Below are 18,384 nucleotides of genomic sequence, written 5' to 3' on the forward strand. Positions count from 1 at the left end.
TATTTACACAATGTATATCATATGATCTAAAACTTTGTAGAAGTCCTAGAAGATGTAGAAATACTGACACCACACATAATGCTCAAGTATTCAAAAAAGCATTGTGATGTCATTTGTGATCTCATTTCTAACAATCCAAATAACTTAAACTCACCACATTGTCCAAAATAAAATAAATATAGACTATAGACATAGAAACCAAATTCTTTGCACCATTTGTACACTGTGATTTAACCCATTTAATGGGAGAAGAATGGGCTGCAAAAAAACACGCCATCATATATTACAGCTGTTTGCCAAAAGTTGGGGTGTTCATGCATCTCAGATTACATAATAATCTAAAATAAAGAAAAGTATTTTATTTAAAATAAGTGATTAATATTTAGTGGTTAAAAAAGAGCTAGCAGTGTGCATTAATATGAAGAAATCCTTTGAGAATCTCAGCACCCAAGCTAAGATTGTGTGTGTGTGTGTTTTTTCCTCTCCAAACAAATCTTTATTCAGTCTGGGAATTAGACAGCCAGTCTGACGCTGCCCTAGTGTGCAAGAGAAATTTTCCATAAACATTCACCCACACAGAGACTGGATTACACACACAAAAAGGGAACACCCCTTACCCTCACTTTAGAGAATGGTTATAGACCCTGAACACACACACTTTCACACACACACAAATGATTCTTGAGAAACACAGAAAAGAAACAATCTAAATGGTGTACTGCTATATAGTAAATAATTTATTTAACTCTATTAAAGGCATATAACTGTAGGTTTGTGCAGTCAACCCTGGATTAGCCTATTTCTAATGTCCATTGATCTGTTTTCTTTTCTTATAATAACATTTGGTACTGTCGGCTACTATAAAATAAATATAAGATATATAAAATATTAGTGAATAAATAAAACTAAAAAATAAATAATATTAATTGATGAGTAAAAGTTAGTAAATAGTTTACATTTCACACAGTCAAATTTAACAAAATGTATCTCTTCCTCCAATCAGAAGCACCATACTGGACACGGCCTGAACGAATGGAAAAGAGGCTGTTGGCTGTTCCTGCAGCCAACACAGTGAAGTTCAGGTGTGCTGCTGCAGGCCACCCTACTCCCACCATCCACTGGCTGAAGAACGGCAAAGAGCTTAAGGCAGAGCAGAGGATGGGTGGCATTAAGGTATATCTCATCAAGCCTGAGCTTGTTTTTAATGTATTTATATGTGATTTTGTGTGTGTGTGATTGTGTGTGTTTATTGTTGGCACAGCACATCATTGCTGGGTACACATCTGATTAAAGTTCAGTTCCCAGCTCTGTAACATGATTGTGTTTTTAAGTCACCCTGGAAAAGAACATCTGCCAAATGATTAAAAATGTATATGTTTATGTGTGGAGGGTATGGTTTGGTGGGGGTAAAATTAAATTTGCATTTAGTTATTAACAGTTTACACTGCCCCCCACCCTCTATTTCTATCTCCTTGCCTGTATGTGTCTCTTTGGGGAGCATGCACCTGTTGCTGCCTTTTTGAAAGGCCTGTAGGAGTTGTGTCAGTGCTCTGAGTAGTCCCCCATTATTTAAATGGGTGCCTGTGTGAGGAGTGACAGCCAGAAATAAATAGATGGATGAAATATGTTTTGAACTATAACTATCCTATTGAAGAATGTTTATGCCTTTAGATCCATTCAAATACATGTATTCTTTCAGCATAAGTCTGTTTCAAGCTGTTAACATATGTCATTATATCAAGTACTGAACTGTAGAAAGATATTTAGAAACAAAACACTGACCTTCCCCCACTTCAGGGGCACCCCTCACACAAACACAGGCACACATGACTTGCTTGGGTTAATGACTAGACAAATGGTCCAATATGTATTGTTATTTATTTTATTACAGCTTCAATTTATTCTGGGAAACTAGGTTTACATTTTTTCAACAACATCTGCAGGAATGTTTTTAAATTTTCTCTGAGCATTTGGCTGCATTTTCTGCTTTCCCCCTATCCAAGTTATACCAAACATGTTCAATGATATAAAGTTGTGGGCTCTGGAGTGACTTGTCCATTCGAATTGTGAACACCTTTGTTTGATCAACAGAGTTCTTTTTTTTTAATCTGTTTTGTCATATCTTTTCTGAACCATAGCAAAGAGTTGGCTTTTCACAATGGATGAATGGACAGAAAAAGGTCTGAAGCAACAGTGTGCTTCACAGACGTATGTGATGTTAATCTTGTAATTGTAGTCTATTTTGGGAAACAAAATGTTTTGATTAAAATTCAAAGAAATATCTCCTGAGGAACTGAAAATAAGAAAAAGAAAAACCTAAAAACTGTTATAGAAAGTCAGGATCACTTTGTTGGTCTTAACATTATGGCTTATATTTCTTTTCTCAGGACATAGGACATTTGTCCTTAAAATGTAAGAAAAGAAGTTCCCCCCGAACCAAACACACATACACACACACAAACAAATAGAAGTGAAACATTGCAGTCGAATCCATTCAGACTAAAATAGAGACAAAGAGTCTGTAATCTATATTTCACAGAAACTAACTTTAAACAATGTAAGATATTTCAAGACAGACAGCTATAACACCATCAAAACACTGAGCACCCCTGAGGTGCATTTCCAAAATATGAAAACTGTAAATATGAGTTAAAGTTATGACAGAGAACTTTAACATTTTTTAAACATGAGGTACTTTTGGTCGCTTTTATTGGCACACGTTTCTGATGGCCAGCTGTGTGCTGATCATTTCATCTGTAGGGTCAGAGTTGAAGATGACATTGACAGCTTTATTATTATGAACACCCCCCCAACACTCACCCGCACCCACATGCCTGCATACACACACTGGGTCAGGGTCAGGGCTCTAGACTGTGTCTGACAGACTAACAATGAGTTCCTTCAACCTCCATTAAAGCTACAGGCTTAAAGTCATAACCCTCATAGCCATGCATATGTAAATGTGCCCTGAATGTCTGTGCACTTTGTAAAGATAAAATGTGTCAGTCCTGACATTGTTGAGACATTTGTACACATCCCGGTGAAGCAATAAAGATTCAGCATAAAATTTATGCTTTCATTTTAACTATTAGAAGCTAGTTTAAGTGTTGAGCACCACTGGACAGTTATTATATTGATTTTGATATTAGTATCAAAGGATTATAACACAAGAACATATCTGTATTGTACATCCACAGCTTTGTACTCCACAAGGTCTTGGTGTACACTCAGAATATATATAACAATATCCATACAGGGGTTTTAATGTAAGAATAGCACTTCTTTAAATGTTTTTTATTTATTTTTATTCAAATACGTATGAAGATACTACAGTTGCCAGCTGGTGGTTAGGGACTTTGTAGGCAAGACGCTGTGAGTTGGAAGAGTTTATGTGCCAATTCTACTCTTTAACAGATGGCTGATTGGGTTTCCATTTTACATTTTTATATATATACGATTTTATATATCCTCCTTTATATATGATAAGGGATACAATCTACTTTTATTTCGCTAAAGTTAGCCACAGTCAGGAGTGAGGTAAATGGGCTTTTGTTTTCAGATCTGGTGATCGGAGCTTGATAAATAGTGTGTAATGCACTACGAATGCCTAATGAGCTCTAAATGTCAGAAAATTAGCTGCTGCCTGTAGCCTTATTGTTTAAAACTGTCTAGTCTCCTGTTGTAACAGTTGACTTTCCCACAGCTTTTTCTTACATAGACAAACACATGCGAGCACACACACACACACACACACACACGTGGACGGAGGTCTGTACTGACTTGCAGGGCTGTGAGGTCGCAGGTCATCCCTCTATTGAGTCATCAGAAGGGGGTGGGTCTGCCTGGTGTTGCCGTGGTAATTGAGAGTCACTGATTGACGGGGAGGCGTGGCTATCGTCATGGTCACATATGGCTACCAGGGTCTCATTGTTTAAATGCTAATCTGTGGTGCTCCAGGTTAGTCACACCACACGCACACACTGAGGCTTTTGTGAAACTCTGTGAGTTTTGTTGGTGTGTGGACATCTTAGAACACGTTAAACAGCTCAATCAACAAGTCTGCACATAGGACTGTATTAAGACATCTACATAAGTGACTTTTCTTAAAAGCCTGTCGGTGGGGGGGGCTAGCTTTCCATTTGTTTGATTATTGATATACACCATTTACATAAAATTAATATGCATATATCTGCATAAATTAATCTATATATTTTGTGTATTTTTGCTTTTTGAAGAATTGTATTGCTTTTAAGCCAGATCTATCTTGTCAATAAGGTTCGCATCATTTTTTTGTTGAGTCATTTCTCACTACAATGCTCATAATGCACTAAAACATACTGGTCCTACTGTTATTGTTGATACACCAACACTACAAGGCACTATAGATGTTTAGTGCTTAGATGTTTAGCTGGCATTAGTGGTGTAGCACTAACCTCAGTTGTTCTATTATAAGTGTTTTCTTTGTTAAAATTCAATTCAGTCAGCTAGTAAAAAAAAAATACCCACCCAAAAGCATTTGGGCCTTTCAAAATTTATTTCCACATCATCAAAACTGGAAACCAGAACCAGGAAATCTTGCTCTAGAGACTAATAAATTGCTGCATTTTATTTAGGAGTTCTCACAAATCTCACAAAAAAGAAGTTACCGTTCTGGAGAAATGTGGTCTTATTATGATGGCAACAAAATATTTAATATTAAATTTACACCTACCGTGTGTGTGTGTGTGTGTGTGTGTGTGTGTGTGTGTGTGTGTGTGTGTGTGTGTGTGTGTGTGTGTGTGTGTGTGTGTGTAGTGTGTAGTGTGTGTGTGTGTGTGTAAGCAAACTGAATGTGGAAGGGCAGGTTCTTTGCTGCTACATGTCCCTGTTGAACTGCTTTAGTTTCTAAACTTGTACAGTCTTCTTCTAAAAAGATGTCAGAGGATGATTCTATCACTCCTTATGGATTTATACACACATGCTGGCCTTTAGTTTCACCTTCAGAATTCAGTCTTTCATATAATTGTGTGTGTGTGTGTGTGTGTGTGTGTGTGTGTGTGTATGTATGTAATTACAGGCAGTCTAAAAGATTGATGGGTTTGTTTGATGCTGGAAATTCAATGTCTCCAATTAGAGCTGTGTTTTCTGTGCTGCTCAGAAAAGCAGAGAGAGAGAGAGAAATACAGGGAGGGCTAGAGAGTTTTGTCGCATTAATGACCAGCCCAGGGGTCAGTAGTTTCTACTTCACGTCTCTGTGGGTCAAATCAAGGAGTTCTGTGCTGTCTGAATGAGCATGCACCATCCTGACACCACCATAAATAATCCTACACAACTTTTTTCTTGCCCTTTGTTTCCTCCTTTCATTCCATTCACATGCTCCTCTCTTCTCTCTCTCTCTCTCTCTCTCTCTCTCTCTCTCTCTCTCTTTCTCTCTTTCTCTCTTTCTCTCTTTCTCTCTCTCTCCCTCCCTCTCTCTCTCTCTCTCTCTCTCTCTCTCTCCTACATCCACCCTTCTCTGCTGATAGTATTTGGATTGATTTACCATTTCAGGAACAGCTGAGAATTTTTTAGCCTTTTTTTTCACTGACGCGCTGAGATAAATATCTTGCGAACTCGCATGATACCAGCGTAGGAACAATATGGCCTTCCACCACTAAGCCCCCCAACGCACACTCAGTCCCTCTTTCTCAAACACTTTCTGATGCAGCATGTCCATCAGCAGGCTCTTTAGACTCATTGACTCAGAAAGCAGTAGAGAGAGAGAAAGAGAGAGAGAGAAGGACAAGAGGAGCTACGGAACGAGATGAGGGGTGTGGGGGGCACCCTAGACACACTTGCCAACTTTCTGGGGCATGTGTGTGTATGCATGTGTGTGTAAGGCCAGTCAGTGTTACCATGCGACTGTGCAAAAACACAGCCCATAATATTTACACAGTTACATTTTTTTCCACTTCAACCTCCAAAGTGCAGAGCAAGGGAACGAGAGACACAGAGAGAGACAGAGTTTTAGAAAGAGAGAAAAAAGAGGGAGAGAAAGAGAGTTTGTGTGTGTGTGTGTGTGTGTGTGTGAGAGAGAGAGAGAGAGAGAGAGACAGGATATATGTACAGTTTCTGTCAAAGTAACATGAATGGGTGTTAGGCCCTTTGTGATTGTGTGTGTGTTTGTGTGTGAGGTTAAAGGTTCGTGTAAACACTAAAGAGGCATACTTTGTGACCCGTCGGCACATTTTCCAAGTCTGGTGATGTTAAGTGTTCCATGTGAGTGGTACTGTTGACATGGCATTCAGACGCGTGTGTGTGTGTGTAAGAACTGTGTGTAGCATTTTCTAAAGTGCATTTCTTTTTACATTATACATAACACATAATGGACACAAAGAATTTAATAAACTCTTAAATTCAAGGTTATTAATCTTAAAAGGACATTACATTGATTTTCTGAAAATTCTGTGTAGTTCAGCTATTATTAACAAAGTTACCCAATATATTTGATCAATTTATTACATCTTAGAATGCATTTAGAAGCTCTAAGCCTGATGCTTCTTCAAAACTTTAGATATTTCATAACTCCATCAAATTATATATGTATATGCTGTGTGAGGATTTGAAATGTCCACGTGCAGATCATTTCTGCACTAGCATTGTTTCGCTTGTATAAGTAAATCTCCTCTCTCTTCCCCACTGCCCCCTTATTGCACTTCTAGTTAAGGCATCTGCAATGGAGTTTGGTAATGGAGAGCGCTGTTCCATCAGACAGAGGGAACTACACATGTGTTGTGCAAAACAAATATGGGACCATCACACACACCTATCAGCTTGACGTATTAGGTAACTTCAGTTATTCACTCCCTCTTTCAGCTCAAGCATATACTCTAGCTCAATCATCTTGTGTTCACCTCCTTGCTGTCTTTTTTTTTTCTCTCCCATTCAGAGCGCTCCCCTCACCGGCCCATTCTGCAGGCAGGTCTACCGGCAAATCAGACTGTAGTAGTGGGGAGTGATGTGGAGTTTTATTGTAACGTGTTCAGTGACGCCCAGCCTCATATCCAGTGGCTCAAACACACTGAGGAGAATGGCAGCAGCTATGACTCTAATGGCACTCCTTACGTCACTGTTCTTAAGGTAAACTACTCTACTCGACATATGAGAACTCTTACAGCACTTCTGACTTACGCGGTCTGTTGAATGTCACATTCACAGTTCTTCCTCTTACTCCAAGTGCAGTTTGTAACTACAACCTATACAGTGTTAGAATTTTGCTTCTTTAAATTTGCCAGGCTTTTTAAAAACAACTTCTTAAAAAAAATCTCGCTAACAACAAACACAAGCTAAAAGCCACTAATTATGTTTTAGGTTATGTAGCTGAAGCTAGTAGAAGTTTGAAAATTAGTAGTAGTAAAGTTTGAAATTGATCTTACTGTCATGACACGTGACCCCTTTTGATTTCATGTGCAAAACTTTGGTCTTGGTGAGTGATTTCCTTTTCCGATACACGGAATTTAACTTAAGTTAGATTCCAGATTGAATTGGAGGGAAATCTACTCTGTGTTTCACTCTGCATTCCAGGACCAGAGCTGAACACCACAAATAAATAGATGTTAGCATTATCATTCTTCCATATAGTCTTTTTCACAATTGTAGTGCAACTGTGATTTAATTTAAATGTGAGATGTCAGAATCACACTTGTCTTGTAGTATGGTGAGAAGCAGGTTGAAACAGGTTATGACCTGCGATCATCTACTTGACAGCCTTCTACATCTGGAGTGATGTGCACTGTTAAGTATAAGTAGTTTTAGGACTCTCTACCAAGGATTTACTTTTTGGTATAGACATGTTATCCCATGTTTAAACAGCCGAGTTCAGACCTACAAGTTTCAGTGCTTGCTGCTTTAAATGAGAGTCAGCCACTGCGCGAGAGCCCATGAAAAGCAGAGGTTTTCATTTAAAGCCATTTTTGCTTGGTTTTCTTTCTTGTCTGCTTCTTTTCTCCATATTTATTCAGCAAGTTTTTTGCCATGTTGTTTCCATTTTCTCACATTAGCCTCATCTTTACACTAAGATGAGATAACGGGACAATGCTAAAGTGCCTGCACTCTGCATAGGACAGTATAAGCACAATATTAGAAAGACTCATTTTATCCCATAATATATATTATATATACATATAAATAAAAATATTCAATAAAAAATGACTGGGGAGATTTTTTCCACAGTTTTGGGTTTGTAGGCACTCCAGGGCCGCAGATTAATATGTTAGTGCACTGAAAAACTAGCATATATTTTCATAGTATATCCCCCTTAAGAAAACATTGAAGATTCCCACATCCAACCTATGTTGGCAACACGCTTTCAACAATGTTTCTGTACTCTGCCATAGGAGAGATTTTGGGAGGGTACACTGTCTCTCTTTCCTCTAAGGAAAAGTGAGGAAGAGGGGAGAGGGAGAGAGAAGGCACACACACATCTGGTTTCGGCTAAGTTAACCGCCGCTCTGGCGTCACGCGGGGAGACAGCCGCTCTCTCTCTCTCTCCGCAGATTGAGCAGGAGAGAGGGAGCAAGGGACGAGGCGCCCGAAAAAGCCATGGAAAAAATGAGCGGGGGAAGTGAGGGAAGGGCCGAGTCAGCAGGCAGAGGAGGGGAGAAAGAGTCGGCTGGCCAGACCGCCGCTCTATTTTCGACTCCATATAATTGAAACAGCATTTTAGTGGGAGCCACGCACCCTTCCCCACTGAACTCATCTGCGCAACCTCCAAATCCTCCCCCTCCCCCTCCTCCATCACACAGCGCATAACGACAGCTCATGTGTGGCACATAGTCTGGGGAGAGAAAGGGAGAACAGAGAGAGAGAGAGAGAGAGAAAGAGAGAACAAAGGATATTGTAACTGTAGTGAGATAAAAGAGTGAGAGCCTTGTTTGGGAGGAAAGAGAGGAAAAGTTGAATTGTGTTTCAACTCATCAGCACTTCTAAAGCCTTGGTTTGATGCTAATAAAACTGCAGTGATCTACCTCAACATCAGTTGAGATGGCAGTGGCTCAATTTGTTTTAAGTATTTGTGTTTGATGTCTGCTTTCCTTCTGCACTGGTTACCATCAGGGATTGTGAAGTGTATGTGCACGTGTGGAAGAGACCAAAATGTGTTCGTGTTTGTGACAGAAAATTCAAGATAAATATATGCGTGTTTTTGAAGAGGGCATTAATGCAGGATGAAATTGTTATCAGAATATCACTAAATGTATCATCACAGTAAGCTTTTTTGGGCATACTATGGATTCTGACAGATTAATATAGAATGACAAATAAGTTTTAAAAAATATGTTAATATATATATTGTAAATCATATGGAATGTCCTCAAATATGGAGGCAAACATAACAATACAGTTCACATAGAGGTGTCGGCAAATATATAAAATTATCTTAGCTGGGTTTTGTCTGTTTGTTATGCTGCCATGCAAAATGTTTGCACATTTTGCGAAATTATAGCTAAGCCACATTGTACATCGCTGTTTCAATTTCATAATGAACTTGCTGGCACTTACAATTTATGCATATGTATGTGTTCCTGCAGAGTCTGAACAGTACGAGTAAGGAATGTCTTGTTGTACTCTCTCTGTCGAATGTGACAGAGGAAGATGCAGGACAGTACTGGTGCTCAAGCTCCAACTTTTTAGGCAAGTCTGAAATCCCTTTCTGGCTCACAGTGCGCCACCCATCCCCAGGTAAACCTTTCCCCTAAATGCCTCAGTTAGAATGCGCCACTTCGCAACAGCCGCTGTCAATCATGTTCTCCTGTCGGTGGCGTTGGTTTCTTTAGACTATCAGTTTTTGTTTTAATTTTTCCACTCTCTTGTTTTTCAACTGATTTTATGGCAGGCTTGCTTTAAGACCACAGGGTACCCCTATGTGCTTGTGTATGTGTGTTTGTTTGTGTGTGTGTGTGTGTGTGTCTCTGCTTCGTTTAATGTTTGCTTCCTGATCTTCTCAGATCAATGCATAACCCAAGGTCTAAAATATAATGGAAAGCAGTACTGTGTGACATACACACAGACACACACAGATACACATACCCACACATACACATTCATATTGATCTCCCATTCACCGCTACCCACAACTGAACCACACACACTCAAACACACAAACTTGGCAGCCCACTCTGATGAATGGATGGCAGCATTAACTACAGAGAACTTGAAGAAGCCTTAAAGACATTAATGGCCACCTCACCACAGAGTATTTTAAAATCAACTTAAATAGGAAACAGACACAGAAGGCAGTCACTGATACACCACTGAAAACACACTGTCTGGAAAGTTTAGGCCCCCATAATTTCTGACAAATGAACCTCCCACTCCGGATGCAAGTTCTGGCAATGTCCCAAACTGTACCCATTTTTATAGTTTGTGGGGCAGCATGGTGGACTGCAGGTCGTGTCGCCGCTCTGGGGTCCTGGGTTTGATTCTCTCATTGGGACACTGTCTGTAAGGAGCTTGCTGTGTGTTCTGCTCTGGTTCTCTGGTTTCCTCAAACACTTGAAAAACACTTGACAAACATTGGTTTGTCGATTGGTCTTTCAAAATTGGTCACAGGTATGAGTGTGTGAGAGTCTGGGTAAGTGTGTTATGCCCCATGATGGACTGGCATCTTGTCTAGGTTGTGCACCTCTCTTCCGCCTATTAATTCCAGGTAGGATCTAGTCCCACCAGAACTCTAATCAGGATGAAGCCAAGAAGACTGAACGAATGAATTCATGTGTTTAATGAAGGTGCACTGCTAAATATTTGTAATTCACTACTTTATTTCTTTGAGTTCTATTCAGTGTGTTACCATGACTGATTTAAATTAAATCCAAATTGAGATGAAAGTTTACTTCGTTTAAATTGACACAAGAATGGCAACCACATGAATATAAAATGAACAGAAAATACACTTTTATATATTATTATAATAATATATATTATTAGCATTACTTTGTAACTTGTGTAGGGACTACAACCACTTAAAAACCAATTTTCAGGAAAAACTGGGATTTTTTGTAAAAAATTATAATTAAAAACATGAATCTTGGATTATTTGCTTGAAGTTTACATTTACAAAACTTTTCTCAGATGTTTTTTTTTAATATACGCCAATTTTTAATTTAAGTTCTGCAATACAGTCAAAAAAAAGGTTAAATGACAGACATTTTTTTTTTTAGTTACTCTTTAACATATGGGAACTGTGGACACTAATTTTTTAATTTTGCCATTGGGACTTTTGTCTTGATACAAGACTTCAGCTGCTCAAAAGTCAGTGGTCATCATTGTCTGTTTTCTTTATGATGCACCATAGGAGACAGATCTGGGCTGCAGGCAGGCTACTCAAGCACACACACTGCTGTTGAAGCATGTGCAGTATGAGGCCTGCCATTGTCCTGCTGAATTAAACACAGTCTTCCCGGAAACAAGATGTCACCTTGATGTCAACAAATTCTATAAAATCCCAGTATTCACCTTTGCATCAATGGTACCCTCTCACCCATGCATCTGATGTACGCCACATATCCAAAAGAAAATATTTTGGCTTTTCCACCATTTACTCATTGCAGTCTGGATTGTCCCTTTCTATTTTTGCACATGGAACCATGACGTCCATTTCTTCCCCATAAAAAAGCTGAAACGTACACTCATTTTACCACAGCAAACATCTCCACTGTCTTCAAACAGCCTGAGATTGACTCTGGCCAGGAGAGCTCAGTGGTTCTTCTGGATGGATATGAAGTATGGCTTTGCACTTACAAAATAGTTTTAGGTTGCATTTCTTTATGCAGCAGCAAATTGTGTTAAGAGTGACATTGATTTTCCAAAGTATCCCTGAGGCCCTATATCTATAATCATCAAATAGCATGATGCTTTCTCCCGCAGTGTCTTTAAGTGCTCAAAGCTCATGCACATTGAGCTGAACAGCAGTGGTTTCAGCTGTACCTTACATGGTCAGAGATCTCACTTTCCTGATTTTCTTCACATTATTATGTACAGTAGATTGATTACATTTCAGTTCTTTAATCGAGAAATGATTTTTCGAACAGTTAAGACATTTTTCTCACATACTTTAGCTCAGAATGGTCTGCTACAACACATCTTTGCTTGTATAGCCTGAGCCTTTGGTGGATACTACTGTCATAACTTTTTATATTCAGCTTCATATAATGGAATGCTTGAAAATGGTGTAAATTATATATCCTTTCAACTTTCCAGTCTTGATTTTAAAATAAATGGAATGTTGTTTATATTTACAAAATTACATCTATGTTCGTCAGAAAAAAAACATTATTTCTTTGTACTCTTGATTCAAGAGAATGAACAAATAACAGAAGCTTGTTTATACTGCATTTTATAAAATGTTCCAGCTTTTTCTTGAAATGGTGTTTGAAATTCTGGAATTTTGTCATTTTCTATATGGCTTGGTGGTGTTGGGGCTAAGGTGGAGGGTCTTTATTTTCTCCTAGGTGTTCACTATGACAACCAGGATATCAGGCTTGTCAACGGGAACTATTACTGATGTGTATCTGGTGATGGGGTGACTGCTTTTTTTTTTGGTGATGGGGCTTCATTTTCACCTTTTTTCCTCTCAGGGACTGTGGTTTATCTCTCTCTCTCTCTCTCTCTCTTTCTTTCTCTCTCCTTCCCTCCCTCCATCTGTTTCCCTTCCTCCAGACTGCTGGCATTAATAATACGAATAAGGACATGGAGGTTCTCTTGCTGACCAATGTGTCTTTTGAGGATGCGGGCCAATACACCTGTCTTGCTGGGAACTCTATTGGCATTTCCTTTCACTCTGCGTGGCTTACCGTTTTACCAGGTACACACATTCACCCTGTCTAAAAGCTCACTGCACTCTGTTCTCCAACTCAGGGTTCTCCCTTATTCTTTAAAAGTCTATTCTTACTGATTTAGACCTCTAATGGGTACACTTCTCGTTCTTCTTTAGTAGTGGTGTCTTCTAACATTGTCCTCTAATTCATTTCTCAAACATGTCTGTTAATCTAAATTTTTCTTAAATGTGTAGCAGGTATAATGCAAAAATGCTAAATAGAAGCGACATTTATATTTTCAGATAGGTTAAACTTTATAGTGGGCTAAAATGAGTGAGTCTGTTCAAGAGTGTTGTGGAATATCTCACAGATTCTGTTTGAGGTTTCAAAATCTATAAAGAGCGCTTAAGTCCGTGTGTTCTAATGCCACTCAACACTAGATTCATTACTTCTAATATCAATTTAAGTGACAGCACACATATTAAATCTTCACCTCTACACACACACACACACACATTCACTTCTGTTCGTACATGATTACTTAATAATGATGCTCTAAATTGATTGTGGGCGTTGGGCTTTTCAGCTCCATGAACATTACAGTACTGACAGATTTCACATTAGTACTGATGTATTAAATACTGATTAGGACAATAAAACAAATACCCTATACCCTTTTTGTGGAGGGAGTGTCCAGATATATTTTAATGGCAGCAGCCAACCATTATGCACAATTTTAGGACTGAACTAACCAGGGCTTGTGCTGATAAATTTGCACTCATAATCACGTACAGCAACCATTTGTCATAGACAGGTTTACAGTGCTTTGCTTTTTTACCCTGAAAATGCCACACTGAGATAAACTCTTTATTTACACGTCTGTAAAAAACTGTTTTTATTATATTTTGTGTCTTCTTAGCAGCGATGACCGACATACTGTTGAATTTCATGCCTGGTTTCATTTAGTGACAAGTCTGTCCAGTGCCCACTTATAAAAAGGCTATTTAATTAATAGTTTATCAACACAAAAATGCATATTATAAACCAATTGTATTATTATGAGGATTAATGGAGTTGACTGAAGGTTAAAGCAGCTTAACAGATCTCTCTGTTCAAATTTTAAAAATCATGCTTCAATATAAATCTCAAACATGTGATCTGTACTCAGTGTCAGCTGTGGAGTTGGAAAAGGAGGATGACTATGCTGATTTCCTGATCTACGGCACAGGCTGTGTGCTCTTCATTCTCACTGTCATCATCATCATCCTTTGCCGCATGCGTATGAACACACAGAAGACCCTGCCCACCCCACCTGTGCAAAAGCTCTCCAAATTCCCCCTCAAGAGACAGGTAACAGAAAGTAGATACAAGATTTGATCATGTCTAACAACCCCCTCCAACCCCCCGCCCCCAACACACTTACGTTATTTCTTGCTTTATTTATTATTTATTTAGTTTTAGTCCAGTTATCTGTCCATGCTGACATTGCATTGTGTGGTGCGTTATGTGTGGCAGCACTTGCTATAGCTGGGGATGGAATATGCAGAGTCGAAATACAGAAAAAATGTGTGTGTGTGCGTGGGAGAGAAAAAGAATGGGAGTTTGTCATAGTTGTAATGTAGCAGCAGGTTATTCATATTCTCCCATGACTGCCAGAGTTTGGATCATATTTCACTTTCACTGCAACCCAGTCTCTCTCAGTTGTTTTAAAGATTTTAAACGGCAGCAGCTGCAGCTGAACACACACACACACACACACATGCACACACAGACAAATTCTCCTCTGTGTTCTCTCATTCATTCTTTTTCTCCCTCACTGGACTCCAACATAGCAAAACGTACAGACATCTCAGTGTACTTCACTTTCAATCAGTGAAAGTCCAGTGGTTCACTGGCCTGTCTCTAGTCATCATTTTATTTGTCCAAGTGTCATCACACATTTAATTGTACTGGTGCCTTTGCTGTGTATTTTTAACACTTCATACCCAGGTGAGAATGTCAGTATGTTTTTGGTGATTACGACAAATCCCGTATTACTGCGGTCTCTCAGGTGTTTGATATGCCTCTGTAGCATCAACTATAAAAGCAGCTCTGACAGCACTTATATTGAGTCATCATTGACTAAGCTTTTGAAGTTAAGCCTACTACAAAGAGAAAGAAAGAAGAGATAGGTAAGTTTGTAATGAGAAATACCCCTAGGTAAAGTCATGAGGAGAAAAGATAACTGAGATAGACTTTTCTATATTTCTAGAAAGACCATCAGCCTGAGGGGAGAAACATAGAGATATACAATATTTAAGACAGTATATAAAGTCAGTTAGCACTGACTAACAAAGAAGGAAAGTGAGATAGAGAGAAAATGGTAGAGTAAATGAAAAGAAAGAGAAATAGAAGCAGAGAGTGACCAGCAGCAAACGGGAAAAAGAGACACTGACTGAGAAAATGAGAGTGGGAGACAAGAAGCAGCAGGTGAGCTGCATGTCCCTGAGGCATTTCCTTAGGATATGAGATGACAACAGTAATACACAGAAGTGTGTGTGCGCATGTGCACGTGTTTGTGTTTGAGTGTATGATGGTTTAGCTGGCAGGTGCAGGCTCTTCTCTCTCTCTCTGCAGATCTGTGGCTGAAAATAATGGACAGCCGCCATGTTTCTTTCTCTTAAAGTTTGCAAAGAGATGAGTTCCATCCAGCACATTGCGGGCTATATTTTCTACATATAACACGATCTTTATCAATAATTTTCACACACAAATACACACACTTTCTGCTTTCTGCTCTCTCCTTTTGCTCATTTCCTACACTTCTTCTTGTCCTCCTCTTGGACAGAGATGACAACATGCTCTTCTTTTTCTTTCCTTAAGCAGGTGTCCTTGGAGTCAAATTCCTCCATGAACTCCAACACACCGCTGGTCAGGATCGCTCGTTTGTCATCCAGCGATGGGCCCATGTTGCCCAACGTTTCAGAACTAGAGCTTCCCTCTGACCCAAAATGGGAGTTTCCTCGCACAAAGTGAGTGGATATAACACCACTATATCAGTTATTTTTGTATTTTTTTACCCATTATTGTGCTATATGTAAATATTTATAGATCTTTTATTAAAAATGCACTGATGACTCTCTGGATATCCCTCCTTCTCCATCTCATCACAAGCTTAATGCTAATTAACATTGTCATTTATTAGCCGGTGGCAAAGAATAAGAAGTTAGGGTTCTCCTCCAAGCACGATGAGTTGTCCTCTAATGCCGTGTCTGTGGCAGTTTCAAAAGATCCAATGCCTTGCTTCATAAAGTCTCAGAGGAAACAAAACCTTTCCTTTTAAAAATATTTATGACCAAAAAAAAGTACCTGCAGCATACTTCAGGTCATTATACTTGACTTAATGCCAACTACTTATTATGCAAATTAGATTACAGTTACTGTAACTACCATAAATTACTTCATACTGTGTGTGACGCTACTATATACAAGTTTTGTATATATATTGTGAACATTTGAATTGTTTTGTTTTTACTGTATATTAACAAGAATTCTGTTATCTGTTCATTTTTTTACATTTTTATGTTCAAACATTTACTTTTCTTGTGTGTGTTTGTGTGTGTGTGTGTGTGTGTGTGTGTGTATGTGTGTGTGTGTGTGTGTGTGTGAAGGCTAACATTGGGAAAGGCTCTTGGTGAAGGCTGCTTTGGGCAGGTGGTGATGGCTGAAGCCATTGGAATAGATAAAGAAAAACCCAACAAACCTCTCACTGTTGCTGTCAAGATGCTCAAAGGTGTGTGTGTACTGTATATGTGGGTGGGTGACAGATGTAAAAAATTCTACATAAGAACTGCATTATACCATGTCATCTATTAAAACGTCAGGTTGGGTAAATGTGTTTAAAAGACTGTAATAATACAGGATATTTATGTTGTTGTCTTAGATGATGGCACAGATAAGGACCTTTCTGATTTGGTGTCTGAGATGGAGATGATGAAGATGATTGGAAAACACAAAAACATTATCAACCTGCTTGGAGCATGCACACAAGATGGTTAGTGAAAATAAATAATAAATATTTAAATTAAATAATTTTTTAAATAATTAAATAATAATTAAATATGAAAAACATAACATTTGTTGAAAAACATTAATATTCTGGCTCTAATAAATATACAGAAAACTGTCTGGATCTTATGGCATTTTTTTGCATAAAATATGAGTGGGTTTTTGTGGGTGTGTAGGTCCTCTCTATGTGCTGGTTGAGTATGCCTCTAAAGGGAACCTGAGGGAATATCTGCGTGCCCGGAGGCCTCCTGGTATGGACTATTCATTTGACACCTGCAAGATTCCCAACGAGACGCTAACCTTCAAAGACTTGGTGTCGTGTGCTTATCAGGTGGCTAGAGGCATGGAGTATTTGGCTTCTCAGAAGGTAATATACATTAACAAATTTCTTGGCACCACTTTTTTGTATAAGACGTATCATTTCAAATGTCATAAACCTATATAAATGTCTTACACCAAACATTTCCATTTATCCAAACACTTGTTGAGGGGAATCAACATCAAATTGTTGCTTGTTGGACTAAGGCTTTGTAGAGGTTTATACAAGTGTCATGCAGCCTTATTCATTGTTGTGCTTTGAAAGTAGTTTATGTGTTTGTCTCTGTGTGTGTGAAGTGTATCCATAGGGACCTGGCAGCCAGAAATGTGCTGGTGACGGAAGATAACGTCATGAAAATTGCAGACTTTGGTCTTGCCAGGGATGTGCACAACATAGACTACTACAAGAAGACCACCAATGTAAATCACACTTGACCCTCAGTCTCATTAAATCATTGACACTGTTGTACTAATCCTTGTGGTTGGGTCTTTAGGCTCGTTTAACACTGACAAATTATTAAGGTAGATATTGTTATGATATAATTCACTTACTTAAATTTTGGATATAGATGAATTTACTCACATTTCTAAAAATTGTCTTATAATAGTCTATAATCCAAAACTGATCATTCTGGAAATGCAGTACACAAATTTGTTCTTAAATCATGAGAGTAATCCTGCATTTTTAGGGCTTATATTAACCCTCCACTGAGTAGAGTTTACTAAAGCACGTGTATGTGCGTGGACAGAAGAACAGTGTTTATGGGAACAGTTCCGTATCTCTTTGCGTTTTAACTGGTGGGAATGATCAGATGTGCACTGCCGAAATATCTGTGCATGAGATGGGACAGTTGAGGATTAGGCCGATGCGTTGCTGATGTTAGTTTGGCTTCTGTGTATTCTGCTGCTTCAGCTCTTCTCTTGTTCTAACCAAACCGCCTGTGCTTTCAGGGGCGTTTACCCGTTAAATGGATGGCACCGGAGGCACTGTTCGACCGGGTGTACACGCACCAGAGTGATGTGTGAGTATACATTGCCATGCATATCCATTCTTTTCCCCTTTACTCCATCTTTTCTCTCCATCATACCATTGCTCCATCTGGCTCACTTATAAACCGGCAGAGGAATGCCGCTGTTTGAACACTGACTGTGTGTGTTAGCATCAAACCCAGCAGAGCGTTTGTTTTGTTGAAAAAAACGTGTGAAAATGTTTTACTGTCTGCTTGATGCTTTCTTTCCTACATGATTA

At 38.8% G+C, this 18,384-nt stretch overlaps 1 protein-coding gene across 1 annotated transcript in view; it reads left to right on the forward strand.

Annotated features, from left to right (window-relative positions):
- fgfr3 (fibroblast growth factor receptor 3) overlaps positions 1-18,384 on the forward strand; it is a 43,368-nt gene that overhangs the window by 18,677 nt on the left and 6,307 nt on the right. Inside the window, exons 5-16 of the mRNA XM_066678322.1 lie at positions 631-634; positions 1,004-1,173; positions 6,681-6,804; positions 6,908-7,098; positions 9,546-9,696; positions 13,945-14,120; positions 15,633-15,781; positions 16,421-16,542; positions 16,693-16,803; positions 16,994-17,184; positions 17,433-17,555; positions 18,087-18,157. Coding sequence (XP_066534419.1) covers positions 631-634; positions 1,004-1,173; positions 6,681-6,804; positions 6,908-7,098; positions 9,546-9,696; positions 13,945-14,120; positions 15,633-15,781; positions 16,421-16,542; positions 16,693-16,803; positions 16,994-17,184; positions 17,433-17,555; positions 18,087-18,157 — 1,583 coding nt within the window. The remainder of the gene's footprint in view (positions 1-630; positions 635-1,003; positions 1,174-6,680; positions 6,805-6,907; positions 7,099-9,545; positions 9,697-13,944; positions 14,121-15,632; positions 15,782-16,420; positions 16,543-16,692; positions 16,804-16,993; positions 17,185-17,432; positions 17,556-18,086; positions 18,158-18,384) is intronic.

Source organism: Hoplias malabaricus, chromosome 8 (assembly GCF_029633855.1).
Source record: "Hoplias malabaricus isolate fHopMal1 chromosome 8, fHopMal1.hap1, whole genome shotgun sequence".
NCBI classification, from domain to species: domain Eukaryota; kingdom Metazoa; phylum Chordata; class Actinopteri; order Characiformes; family Erythrinidae; genus Hoplias; species Hoplias malabaricus.